General features: G+C 38.0%; 1 protein-coding gene across 1 annotated transcript; it reads right to left on the bottom strand.

The window, feature by feature from the left end:
- Window positions 1–2,109: 2,109 nt before the first annotated feature.
- LOC141426083 (elongation factor G, mitochondrial-like) lies at window positions 2,110–13,345 on the bottom strand. The gene is given in 12 exon segments (XM_074084945.1): window positions 2,110–2,241; window positions 2,243–2,316; window positions 3,041–3,253; window positions 4,035–4,153; window positions 4,681–4,842; window positions 5,415–5,653; window positions 7,090–7,466; window positions 8,010–8,132; window positions 8,135–8,247; window positions 8,723–9,042; window positions 9,526–9,672; window positions 13,167–13,345. Coding segments are annotated over 12 exon segments (2,094 nt in total). The 5' UTR covers window positions 13,242–13,345.
- Between the last annotated feature and the right edge of the window lie 821 nt (window positions 13,346–14,166).

The following is a 14,166-nucleotide window of genomic DNA, read 5'->3' as shown; positions in this document are numbered from 1 at the left end:
GTTAACTAGCTTTTGCCCGCGACTTCGTCCGCGTGGAATAGTAACTTTGGAAAGTATTTAATTTATTTAGGATACCCTATCTGCTAATAATAGCACATAGAAACTTCTACGCTTACTGAAAATAACCATTCAATACATTGCTATAAATATAAAGTATTTTTTTGTTTATCCGGACAAATGATTTTTGGGTTCCGTCCTCAAGAGGAAAAATTGAACTTCTTATAGGATCACTTTTCGTCCGTCGTCCGTCTGTCTGTCAAGACCCTTTATCTAGCGGAGTATCGGTATCGAGTTGAAATTATAAACCCTAAACTCAGGTCAATAGTCCCGAAAGCTGTGAAAAAAATCAAACTCTAAGTCAAGGCAAACAAAAGCTACAGTCATTAAAGAGGTGTTTTCATACAAATCGCCTTAACAGAAAAAGTTATAGCGCACTGCCGGCTGTCTTAGAAACTTGGAATTTAGCATAAAGGTGGCTCTTATAGCACAATAAATAAGAAAAATCTGAAAAATCATAAATTTTTCATGATGACCTCACAATGCGTACATTATTCTTATGAGCTTAGAAGGTTCTGCTAACACTGCATCATCCCCTCTGCTAACATCCCCCGCAGGTAAAGTTTTCAAATGAAGACCTTTTTCATAAACATTTTTTTTAGTTATTCATCATCATCGATCATTATCACCACAATCACCATCATCATCACCAATCATCATAATCAGCACCACTATCATCACCATCACCATCAATCAGCTCCGAGCCTCCGCTCCGCTTAGCACGTTCCGCTCGTTCCACTGCCTCCGCTACGCTGCCTCCTCTCCACAGCCTCCGCTCCGCCAGCCTCCGCTCCGTCAGCCTCCGCTCCGCCAGCCTCCGCTCCGCCAGCCTCCGCTCCGCTAGCCTCAGCTCCGCCAGCCTCCGATCCGCTCAGCAGCGTCAGCTCCGCTCCGCTGCCTCCGCTCTACTTGACTGCCTCCGCTGCAGCCTAGATTGTCTCCACTCTATCCGTTGCCTCCGCTCCACTCCATTGCCTCCGCCACTCCGTTGCCTCCGCTCCACTCCGTTGCCTCCCTGCCTCCGCTCCGATGCCTCCGCTCCATTGTCTCCGCTCCGCTCCGCCAGCCTCCGCTCCGCCAACCTCCGCTCCGCTCAGCAGCGTCAGCTCCACTCCGCTGCCTCCACTCTACTTCACTGCCTCCGCTGTAGCCTGCATTGTCTCCGCTCCATCCGTTGCCTCCACTCCACTCCGTTGCCTTCTCGATTTATTCTTCGAATGACTACCTTCCATATACACTTTCATCCCCTATTTCATCCCCTCATAGTCATAGGTCGAGTTTTCAAAAAAGGTCAACCAAATATCGATTTATTTCTTATTAAGTGCCTAAATTCCAAGTTTCATGTTTTATCATCTACAGCAACGAACTTCCACCATATAAGCTTTATATCCCCTATTTCAACCCCTTAAAGCCTCTTTTTCGCGAATAAAAGATAGCCTATGTTCTTTCCAAGGTCTATTCTATCTCTGTACCAAATTTCATCAAAATCCGTTTCAGCGGTTTAGGCGTGAAAGCGTAACAGACAGACAGACAGACAGACAGAGTTACTTTCGCATTTATAATATTAGTATGGATGTTCAGTTTTTAGTTTGTCTACATACTGTTTAATTTTCTTTAAGCATAAAGGATTCATATTCGTAAAAAAAAACAACATGCGAAAGTTCACTTTGCAAATTAGTACCCTACAAACTGTATGGAAAAAGTTATCTTTGATTTGTGGGTGTTCAAGTACTCTAACCTTAGTTGGTCTCAAAGAGTGTTTTAATCCTTGATAGAAATGGGACCGATTGGCATAAAAAAAGTCAAATCTGTCGATTTTCTCGCTGACTGTACATTTTATCGTAAATCTGTGAATGTCGTTTGTCATCACTCAAAAAGTTAGTAAAGGTCTCCTAAGAGCATTTTCGCGTAGCAGCAAGGGATCCAGTAGCTGCCCTTGCTGCGCCATCTCAACTTTCCACCCTGTATACATACATACACATACCATATATATGTAAATACATATAACACCCCTCTTTTTCGTCGGGGGTTAAAAAACAGATGGCCAAGGACTCACCTTAGTTCCCCGGCGTACCCAAACATGTTATTCAGCGGAACTTCAGCGTACACAGTGGTCCAGCCTTCTGATCCTTCGTTGCCTGTGATGATGCCACCACGCTTGTTCAGTTGCCCGATGACAGTGCCGGTGGAACTCTTCTGGCATCGTCACTTCAACGTACATGATGGGCTCTAGACCTTGCCAAGCGCCTTCTTCGAAAACTGAAAAGTTTTTTTTTTTGGCATTAAGAATGACAAACAATTTTATGGAGTAAAATAATCAATTATTTAATAAAAACTACACAAATATCTAATGAAGAAGGTAACATCTTCGGCCTCTTTTGCAGTTAGCATCTGTGAAATTGAGGTCAATATTTTTACTTTTAATACAGCCGGTTTTTTTGACTGTACTTGCATTGTCATCCAACCTACTTGCTATACCAACATTCCGAATTTCAAGTCAATTTAACCAAAAGTGGACCAAATATTAACTTGAAAGATTTGAAGATAAAAAAAAATGTATGAGGTGAAGTGAAATAAAAAGCTTGTACGAAATATGAAATAACCTAATTTAGAAAGTTGAAAAAACCCCCAACATTGTCATTTCATAAATTCAATATCTCGAAATATGGCTGAAGCGTTTGTAATGAAAACCAAAAAAAAAAAAAAAAAAAAATGAAACCGCTAAAAACCACCGCAAGGCAACACACTATCACATTAAAAAAACCTCTTCGAAATCGGCCCATTCGTTGACAGCTACGATGCCAGAAACAGACAGACGTACAGACATTGGCGTCAAACACCCTTCTTTTTTGCGTCGGGTGAGATTAAAAAATAATTTAATTAGGTTACTTCATCTGTGCAGATGTCAGATTCTGTACTATACCTCAGTTTTTTTTTAATCATTCCCCCATCATCCCCTGCCCCAGAATACAAAGAACCTCACCATCTTTGACCGCGCCTTTCGCCGCCAAGAAGAACGCCAGTTCGCTCGAGTCCACGATGTGATGCGCGCCATCTTGTAGCCGGAACTTGACGCCAGATATCTTGTGCCCAGTGAGGTAACCTTTCTGGCACGTGTCGAGGAAGCCACGCTCCACGCCGGGGACGAACTGCTTAGGGATGTTTGTGCCGACTGTCTCGTCTACAAACTCGAGCACTGGAAGAGATTTAGGGTGATTAGGGAATTGCGGGAAAAAGTCAGTCATTCGTTTTCGTGAGATCACTTTTGGGGAAAATTTATATGGTTAACAAATTTGATACATAATGGTTCATTTGATATACAGATGTAGTGCAAATAATTTTAAATCGGGAAGAGTCGGATCTCAACCGGAATACGACGTTACCTGAAGTGTCAATCAATTATTGTATTAAATGAGTGACATTTTCATATCTAACATGGAACTCTATCCAGAGTCCTAACTTTTTTTAACAGACGTGGTACACCAGCTTTGTATTTTGGTTATTATTTCAACAATCTTAAAATTCTCTACTGAATGAAAAATTTCTACTTTATAAAGTACATTCGGCCGTTATTCTTAGTGTTAATTGGTCCTTTATAAAGAACACGAGGGCACGGGAGGCTATTATTTAAATAATAAAATATCAAAATGAAAAATGTACGGCTGTACGATGGATACTGAAATTAATCGATACTGAAAATGCACTAAGCAGGTACATAAATCTGGAATGCAATATATGCACTAAGTAAAACAATTTAGACGATTTTTTTATAGTGTGGATTTAGGTTGGTTTAGGTTTATTTTATAACAATCTCGTGAAGTTGACCATTTCTGAGCAAATTATACTACAGATTTTGACTTTTTGTTTGATAGAGGCAAACGAAATTATACATGTAGTGAAAAACGTTTTTACACAGGCCAAGTAAAATGTCCATTGAACTTTATAAGAAATAAAGTAGACCCGTAGACAACACATACTGGTGTTCTGGTGAGGAGGCAGAGGTTCCATGATGCCGCTGACACGCGCGAACTGCCCGGCGCCCCCCGACTGCTTCTTGTGCAGATAATCAAAAGAGCAAGGCGACATCATTGTTTCTCTGCAGACGAAATACACTGGTCAGCGTATATGTAACACTTTTATTTCCCACTAATTATAAATGCGAAAGTTCGCCAATATTTTGCCATCGTATTTTGCCGGAAAAGTTCATATTTATCTTGCCTACTCAACTAGTTTACTGAAGCTAACTGAGAAAGCAATTTATCATTGCTTTCTGAATTATCTTCAAACAGTACTTCGGTTCAGTACAGTACGAGCTTATCCAGCAAATACGAGTACGATGGAAAAACATTATATTCACTGGATCTGTATATTGTATGCGTGCGTGCGTGCGTAGGTATTTGTTACAATTTAAATGTTTTAATTTAACGTCAATGAAAACCACGATGTAATTTTATGGAATTCCCACGAGAATTGAATAAAATCCCGGAATTTCAATTCAACTGCTGTATCTAATGATTTACGCGCGCGACGCCGCAGGTAAACGCTAGTATACTACATAAATACAAAAATTGGATAGAAACTTCTCTAAATTTCGATAGAGACCTTATTCACACTACGCCATACCTGAAAGCGACCTTAGGCTTCCCCAGTTCCACGGGGCAGTTGTATTCCCTCTCCATCCTCTGAGCATATATCTCCAAATGTAACTCGCCCATACCAGACACGATCGTCTCCTTGTTGTCGCCGTCGTAGCGGAATTGGAATGTGGGGTCTTCTTTGGTAAATCTGTGGAAAAATACACTGACATTTAAAAAACTGAATAAAAGCATGCCAAACAGTTTCAACCGGCATCGTGTTTTTTTTTTAATACAAGGTTTTGTTTAGCTTGCCCCGTTTATTTGGGTCAAATCTTGGAAGCTAAAATTGCTCCACTTCCTGTGATCGATTTGACTTGAAATTTGGCATACCTAAATAAATCTGGTGACAATACAATAATCTGACAGTGACATCCTGATAGTACAGCCTGGATTGTCTCCTCAGGACGGAACTCTTCAACAGTTAATGGCAGCTACTTGAAATTTGGTACGGAAATGTAGCAAGTAGGTACAGACAGCAAAAGAAGCTTGTATTAAAAATGAAATTTTTAACAATAACTTATTCTTGATCTACGTTAACTTTGACAGATGGCTCAGTTCATCGATAGAAACATTCTGGTAATAAACTGTTTGGCTAAATCAAAATAATATATACAAAATGTTACTTCCAGTAAGTTGACTGTGTTTACTAAATACATGTGTGAATTAAAAAAATTCTAGTGGTAGTGGTGCAGTGTAAATCCTTTATATTCCCAAACTTACCTAGCAACAGCCTTCGAGAAATTATCCCGATCTTTGCTATTCTTCGGCCGTATAGCCATCGAAACGACGGGGTCCGGCACGTGTATAGATTCCATCGACAGTTCTAGCTTGCCGTCGTTAACGAACGTATCACCGGACGCGCAATCTACACCGAAGAGCGCGAATATGTCGCCCGCGAACACTTCCGACACTTCTTCCATGTTGCTAGAGTGCATGCGCACTAAACGGGAAATTTTTACCTGCGAATTATAAGATAAGAAGTAATAAAAAGGGTAACTTTTACTTTACGAACATAAAGATAGGAGTAAAAAGATTTGTGAATATTTTGTAGCAAATGTATTGTATTTTAACTTAAAAACAGATGTAATTAACAGAAAACAGGGATAAGGGATAAGTTCGCCTTTTTACATCTTATTAACCAGATGTAAAAAGGCGAACTTATCCCTTAAAGGGATCTCTTCCAGTTAAACTTTGAATGATTGACAGGATATCAAAAACATGAGTAGACACTGAGAGCATGGTCAAGGGCTGTCATTCATGAGCCACTATGGAACCATTTCACAGTAAACGTCATAGTGACATCGCATTAATTAATAAGGAAAATCGTAATGACTTTTCCTTTGATAAGGGTCCCATGGTGGCTCATCCATTATGAACTAAAGTCCTTGACAGTACAATGGAAAGATAAAAAAGTGCCGAAATGTAATGACATTATTAATTATACTGCAATACATAGGCAGTAGCTAGTAGCAGAGGGCCCTGGGTTTGAGGCCCGGCTCGAAACTCTGAGTTTCTTTGAATTAACCACGAGCTTTACGGTAAAGTAAACATCGCGCAGGTATCTACCATCTACAACCTACACATCTGCGAAGAAATTTAATGATGTGTCTGAAGGTGCCAATCCACATTGAGATGAAGTTAGCTACTTTTCTCTCAAAACATCCAAGGAAATGTCGTCCTTATCTTCGTGATCATAGAACGCCAAGTACGTCATTGTATAGCACTTATTGAAGATTCGTTCTAATTTCAAATTAAAGAAGAAAGAAAGAAAGAAAATATTTATTAAATTTGTTAAATTAGAGGATAGTAATGGAATTTCATACAACATTGCCGGCCATGGCCAGCAAAGAAATTGTCTTTTGTTTTGTTTCACTGGGTTTTATTTGTTTTATTGACTATCTACGGCATACTGCCAATTAAGAAAATAAAATTTGTGTTTTAATCTCTGATTTGACTCGATTATTTATTTAGATTAAATCAGGTATTCAAGATATTAAAATAACAAATTAATAAGATATCGTAATTTTTTTAATAAATAAAATCATCTTAAGATTTGGGTGGCAAAACATTAACCGGAACAGCGTACAAAAACAATAGTTGAAAAGAGTATTCTGGCGGGAATAGAAAAAAAAACGAATACTTCTACGACATACCTAAAACGAGTGTTTTTAATAAAAATAAGTGTTATTGTTGTCGATATGAGTTCATCATCATGACATGGTATTATTTCCTTGGATTTACTACTGAGAAAAGCACTATACAAGCCTCGTCCGCGAACAGGGATTGTCGGCCTCGTATCGCTAGATGGCCTCGTCAACACTCGGCCATCTATACTACTCGGCCGGCAATCCCCTATTTCGCAGTCTCTGCAGTAATGTACTATTAAACCACATACCTTCTTTCCAGTCCTAGCATTGAATATATTGTCCCCCCTCTTCAGCATACCCTGGTAGCATCTCAAATAAGTGAGCTGCCCAAACTTGCTCACTTCTAATTTGAACGCCAGCCCCACAAAAGGTTTCTTTCCGTCTCTAGCGGGATCCAAAATTATCGTTTCTCCCTCTCCATTTGCCTCGTTGATTATAGCTGTATTTTCTACTTGTCCGGGGTGTGGTAGATATTCCAATACGGCATCGAGGAGTGGTTGAACGCCCCGGTTCTTTAGTGCTGTTCCTAGCAAGACTGGGGTGAATGTACGTTTTAGAGCCGTGCTGCGTACTGCATTCTTTATGTCAGCAACGGTTGGTGTTTTTTCTTCGAGGAATAGTTCTCCTGAAATTTAAAAAATTACATAATTTAATCCATATACTAACAATAAAAATGTAAAAGTAACTGTCTCTGTTACTTCTTAATGTACAGGTAAACCATTTAAATTTAACCAGCTTAGATGAATTTGGTATGGAGGTAGCTTTAGATGCAGAGAAAGACTTAGCTTATTTTTATCAGGGAATACTTCATTATTTCTATTGAGAATTCCAGGGAAAATTCGTGGTTTGATTGAATTGAATTGAACTGAGAATTCTCATTAGAATTCCCAAAAATCATGTCATGAATTCCATTAATGTTGCAAATGAAAAAGCCTAATTGTAGCATTGAAATCTTTGGGATTTTTATCCTGATCCAGTTGGAATATCGGGACAAAAAGTGGCATATCAGTCTTCTGCATTGCATACCTGCTTCCCTGCTGCTGCTGCGGCTTCTATATTCTGCATTGCATACCCAATACCAATCATAATGTTCAGCCATTCTAGTGTGAGGGAGTAAACACACGCACACATGCATGCACACTCTCTTAAATGTTAGATAAAAACTAACCCAAAGTCTCATCAACATTTGACAGATGCTCAATCAGCTCGTGCCTCCTCTCTTGCACTTCCGCCCTCCTGTCCTTAGGCACCTCGTCATATCGGACCTTCTCGCCAAAGTCACCATCGAAGTAACAGCTCGCTCTTCAATAAGCTCCAGGATGCCTTGACAATCTTTCTCTAGACCAATGGGAAGGTGGAGGAATGCTGCATTGTGGTTCAATTTGGATCGCATTTGCTTTAGTACTCTGAAAGTAAGCAAACAAAATCAAATATGTTAACACATATACATAATTTGTTTTCTGATTGTTTTCGGAAACAATCTTACTTAGCTTAGCTCTGGGAATAAGACAACTTTCAGGTTTTAAATTGAGTGAAGCTCGGTCAACTATTACTTACTTAATAAATGCGAAAGTAACTCTTCGCACTTAGGGGCTGTTTCACCATCCATTGATTAGTGTTAACTGGCGGTTAGGTGTGATGCCATCTCTATTTGTTTTGTTTGAATAGACGGAGACGGCATCACATTTAACCATCGGTTAACGCTAAACAACGGATGGTGAAACAACCTTAAACCGATGAACCGATTTTAATGAAATTTGGTATAGAGATAGTTTGAGACCCTGAACAAAACATTGAATAGTTTTTATCCCGGAAAATGACGCGCGATAAACGAATTCTTCACAAACGAAGTCGCAGATAACAGTTAAACATAAAACATACCTATCAGGATTGGCCCCCAGTCTGTCCAGCTTATTAATAAAAGCCAAGCAAGGCACGTTGTATCTCTTCATCTGTCTGTTCACAGTCAAAGTCTGACTTTGGACACCCCCGACAGCACACAACACCAAGACAGCTCCGTCCAACACTCTTAATGCTCTCTCAACCTCAACGGTAAAATCTACATGGCCCGGTGTGTCTATGATGTTAATGTTATGGTCCTTCCAGATGGTGTATGTCGCTGCTGACTGGATGGTGATGCCTCGTTGCCTCTCAAGCTCCATGGAGTCCATGACTGCTCCAACATTATCTTTGCCTTTTACCTGTAACGATTTTTTTTAACCCGAGTCAATATAATACAGCATATAGGGGATAAGGTAACGTTTTTTAACCTCGGATGGCGATTCAAATTCGGATCGCGGGCGTTTTTGCGATGGATCCTGGGAATTCTCAAAACAAAGCATATGGTAAAATAAATAAATAAGTAGGTAATGTTTATTTATATTTTTTATTTTTATTTTATGTAAGTATTTTAAGTTTAAGATAGGTAGTTTTATTAATTCAATGCTTGTTGTATATGTAATTATTTAAATAAATTTACATCGTACTTTTAAAAATGACGTCAATTTTAAAGGTATTTTTAGGGTTGCAAACATCAAATATTTGTACTTTGGGTCGCCACTCAATAAGGTTATGATCTGCTGACATAGAGCGTAGAAATTACTGGCACTAGGGCCGGAATTAGAACTTCGTCAGCTGAAGAACTTTCTTTTCCTTCCTATTATAAAAAAAGGGAATATAATTACCTCATGCATGGAGTCTATTCTGCCAGTGTAGAACAATATTCGCTCCGTGAGGGTAGTCTTGCCAGAGTCTATATGAGCGGAGATACCAATGTTTCTAATTTTTTCCAAAGCCTTGTGTTCTGCATATTTGACGTATGATGAAAATTTCTGTGAAAGCAATAACCATTTATACCTATTGCTATTGAATATTAAGGTGAATATTAAAATGTTTAAAATCATGGCTGGTAGCTGAAACTGAGCCATCCTGTACTGGGTTAGCCAAGTAAAAGTGGTTCAAACGTTATTGGGGTAGTTCTATGAGCATTACAATGGCTATTGGTTTCCTGTTGCATATATTGAAGAAAATTGTACGTAATTGAAAAATAATAATCATTTATTGTGCGTGGAACTCAGGTAACAGTTAATTACAGGTATAGTTGTACAAATATAGTTTTCACCAAACCCTTCCTTTTCAGGAGTACACACATTAAACTCGATACAAATTGAATATATAAAATTAAATTATTACATTAAGGGGATCCCATGCCCCAATGACCTTCAATCTGAATTCCCTAGTTTTCTAATGTTTTTTGTAGCTTATTATATTAACAACAACGGCTTTAAGCAATATAGTAGTATCCCATATTTACTTCAAAGTTCATTATCTTCGAGATATTTGGCATCAAAGTTGAACAATTTTAGGTCAAACAACTGGTTTTCTGGCCGTAACTTTTGTGTTAATTAGTTTCAAATGAAAACCCTCAACCAGTTTTTAGACGTCAAACACAAACCCAAATATGTAGATTGTGTATATGTTAGGTCTTTCACGTCAATAGAGATATGAAATAAGTGTTTTTTTTTTCAGACAACGTTTAAAAAATCATACAAAATAAAGTATTCAAAAAGAGAGATAAAATATTGGAGAACCGATAGCCGTTTGACTTATAATTCTATCTGTAGTGCAAAAGTTCCTATGATTCAAAACTTGTCAAAACTCAATGAAAACCACGGGTTTCCCTTAAGAAGCAATATTAAATGTCCAAAATTGATAGACCTATTTTTTTTTTTTTTTTTTTTTCTTTAATGGCTTTCACTCTTGCCGTGATAGCAAGACGTATTTTGCCAGTGTCGGCGTAGAGACATTACACACGTGAGGAGAATGTTCGGTTTTTGAAATTTTGATCTTGGGGAAGGAACAGACAGGAGACCTAAACAAATAACATATGTTATGGACGGCACAAAGACCACAAAGACAATTACATTTTTTTTTTTTTTTAATCATAGGGTATTGGAAGAGTTTTAAGCATGCTAGCATAAAAGGAAGAGTTGAAAAGGAAACAAAAAATAATATAATAATAAGCATGCTGCAGATACTACAACTTAATGTTGTGGCACTGAATAAATTTGATTAAGATTTTTATCAAGGAAGAATCAAGTAGAGCAAGAAGAGTCAGAAAGTTAATAGGTCGCGGAACATCCTTAGGCAGCGCGTCATATAGAGAGTAAGTGAGTCTACCGCAACTGAAAAAAATGTGATCTAAAGAACCCTCGTCGAGACCACATTCACACAAAGAGTTGTCCCGAACCCTGATTTTAGACAAGAACACCGGAGTACAGACATGACCTAAACGGAGTCGGCAAATGGTAGAAGTGACCCATTTATTAGCTGAGCGGAAACGGTAAAACCAAGGCTTTCGGGGGATTAACGGTTGGATGTTCCCATAGTGTCGACCTTTCTGGAGTCTGGAGGAGTCCCACATAGTCTGCCAGGAATTCCTCAAGTCATTCTGAACGGACATCATTAGGTCTGATGGTAAAATGATGTTATAATCCTGGGAACCGATTTCAATGGCATCTTTTGCCCATGTGTCCGCTCTTTCATTACCTATTATGCCGCAGTGACCTGGAATCCATGCAAGCGTAACTTCTAGTCCCTGTTGTTTGCATCGGTATAGAGACTCTTTAATTTTTAATATAATTGGAAACTTTGTTTTCATTTTAAAATGGTTACCGACAATTGCTTGCAGGCAGCTTTTGGAATCGGAAAAAATTAAAGCTTTTGAGATGTTATGCGAATTCGAAAATCTTATAGCCTCTAAGATAGCAATGGATTCCCCAGTGAAAACCGATGATTGAGATGGTCCTTTCTGAGTCAAAACAATTTGGTATTTGGGAATCCATACAGCTGATCCTACACTACCATTGGGGTCTAACTTAGAAGCATCTGTGAAAATGGGTAGCCAGTCCTCCCATTCTTGTAATTTTTTATTAAATTTAATATTGGCCGCTGGGCTATCCTTGTCAATGCCAAAATCAAGGATAACATTGGGGATGTAGGTTAAGGACTCATAGTTGACCTCAAAAAAAGGATTGGTGTTGGTCGTATATATAGGGGACGGAAGATTTTTCAACTTGGAATATGAGACAATGTACTTCGGTTTTCCTTATTTGACCAATACGTGTTTTCAGATACTTCTTGGGAAAGCTCCTCCAGACGAGGAAGAAGAGGATGATTGGAGATAGAACACGCCTTAAAGATGAAACGGTCTGCCAAGTATTGCCTGCGGAGGGAGAGGGGAGGATCCAAGCATTCAACCTGCATAGCGATAGACCTATTTAAAAATTATCTAATACACTTTTTTTAGAATGTCAAATTAAATTAAATGTCAGATATTCAAAAGTTTACAGTTAAGAAGACACCTTAACCTAGCTTAAGTGTAATTTATTCTCAATTAAATATTAAATAGATGTCATTCTTAAATAATCATGGATGCAATAAAATCATTTTTCTGCAAGCCAAACTTTTGTCCTTTTCTTAAAAATACTTAATTTCTCATCCTTAAAAGCATCTGGTAATTTATAATAAATAAGCATAACATGCACACCATATTGTTTTATAAAATCCTTCCATTCTACCTGACTCATTTCCTCACTAAGTGACAGGAAAGTGATAGCGGTTGAAACGCTTGTAGAACTATCTATAGGGAGTAAGGTTAGTAGATGTCACAGAGGACTAAAGAGCTGACAGCTTCCTCGCACAATGAGTTAGCTTTGCTATTCAGAAAAGGAACTACGAGAAATTTTGGAACCTTGCCTATGGGGACTCATATAAATTATTTATTTAAAAGTTGTCTCAATTTCTATGTAAAAATAATTGTATTTATATAGTTAGAGAAAACACATACAAAATGAAAAATAACTTAATTTATTGTCTTATGGTGCGAGTAATAGAGCATTAGTGGCAAATTAATTTGATATTTTTATCTATTTATATTGTTTTATAAAGGATAGTAATAAACAGAAATTGCCATTGATGAAAAATTATAATTATTAACAACAAGAGAGTTAATAAAGCCAGTTCTTCTACTTCGTATGCAAAAAAATGTATGTACTCGAAGTTAAATGAAATTTAGGCAATTATCTCCCAGTCACATGGGAATGAGATCGAAAGACCAGAAAAATCGATACGCGTAACATCTCGATGGTTGAAATTTATTAGCAGTGGCAATAGTATAAATTAAAAACTAGCAACTAGTGATATCAAACATTATTAAATTTTTCGATTCTAATTTACAGTAAACTTACAGCTAAAAGCTGAGAATTACGTAAAAATCTAATAGCAAGTGCGAGGAATTTAAACTTTTACAGCAATTCAGGTTTACCTCAATTTGGGTGTGACTCGGCTTGTGTGCACTCTTAACTGCATTTGCGAATTTCAAAACGTTTAGGATAGTCATTTTTTAACTGATAGATAACTTAAATAAAATATCACAGAATAGTTCTATGGCCCGAGTTTGATTTTGAGGTTACTCAGACAGCTGTCAACCAGCATTTTATGTAGGTTGTGGCTACTATGACACATGAAGTTCGTGATTTTTCCCGATTTTTCGGTCATAGACAAGCAAGCCGGAACACACGTATGATTTTTACGGACAGTATCAAAAAATTAAAATGACCACATTATTTCCCAACACCGTGGTTGTTCATATTCACCGTTAATTTCGAGAGACAGCTGACGTTTACAACATAAAACAGCCTCAATTTACGGCATGATGTCTTGTTGTGCCGTTAAATGGTGTGGAAACAATAGTAAACATGTTTTTGGTAAAAAAAAACATTTTCAATTCAGTTTTTTTTTGCTAACTATACTTTTTGTTAACTTTACTTGCATTGTCATTCAAACAACATTTGCATACCAAATTTCAAGTCGATGCTATTAACCGATGAAGAGTTCCGTCCTGTGGAGACGATCCTGGCTGGATTACCAGGATATCACTACTAGATTATTGTAATGTCACGCAATTTATATCAGTATTCAAAATTTCAAGTCAATCTGACTACTGAAAGTTGGTCAAATTTAACTTGCAACATTTACAGACAGACGTACAACGGGACAGGTGAAACTAAATAAAAGCTTGTAAAATTGTGATGTATTCCCTCCTCTTATGTGTTAATCCTTCGGGCGACAGAGTACGGCTGAAAAGGAATGCGCAAGAGACAAGGTACTTGGGCAGAAAGGCAAAATTGTGCGTGAATTGCGAGTGCGGTGGTATGGCAGACTCCATGCGGTGACCAGAGATGATCCTGGTAAGTGCTCATATATGCTTTTATAAACGATATAGCTAGCTACATGGATGTGAAAGAATGGGTCAGCTATCGGTC

The sequence above is a fragment of the Choristoneura fumiferana genome, chromosome 3 (assembly GCF_025370935.1).
Source record: "Choristoneura fumiferana chromosome 3, NRCan_CFum_1, whole genome shotgun sequence".
Taxonomy (NCBI): domain Eukaryota; kingdom Metazoa; phylum Arthropoda; class Insecta; order Lepidoptera; family Tortricidae; genus Choristoneura; species Choristoneura fumiferana.
Note: the sequence above shows the minus strand (reverse complement) of the source record. Positions and strands in the feature narration are given on the sequence as shown.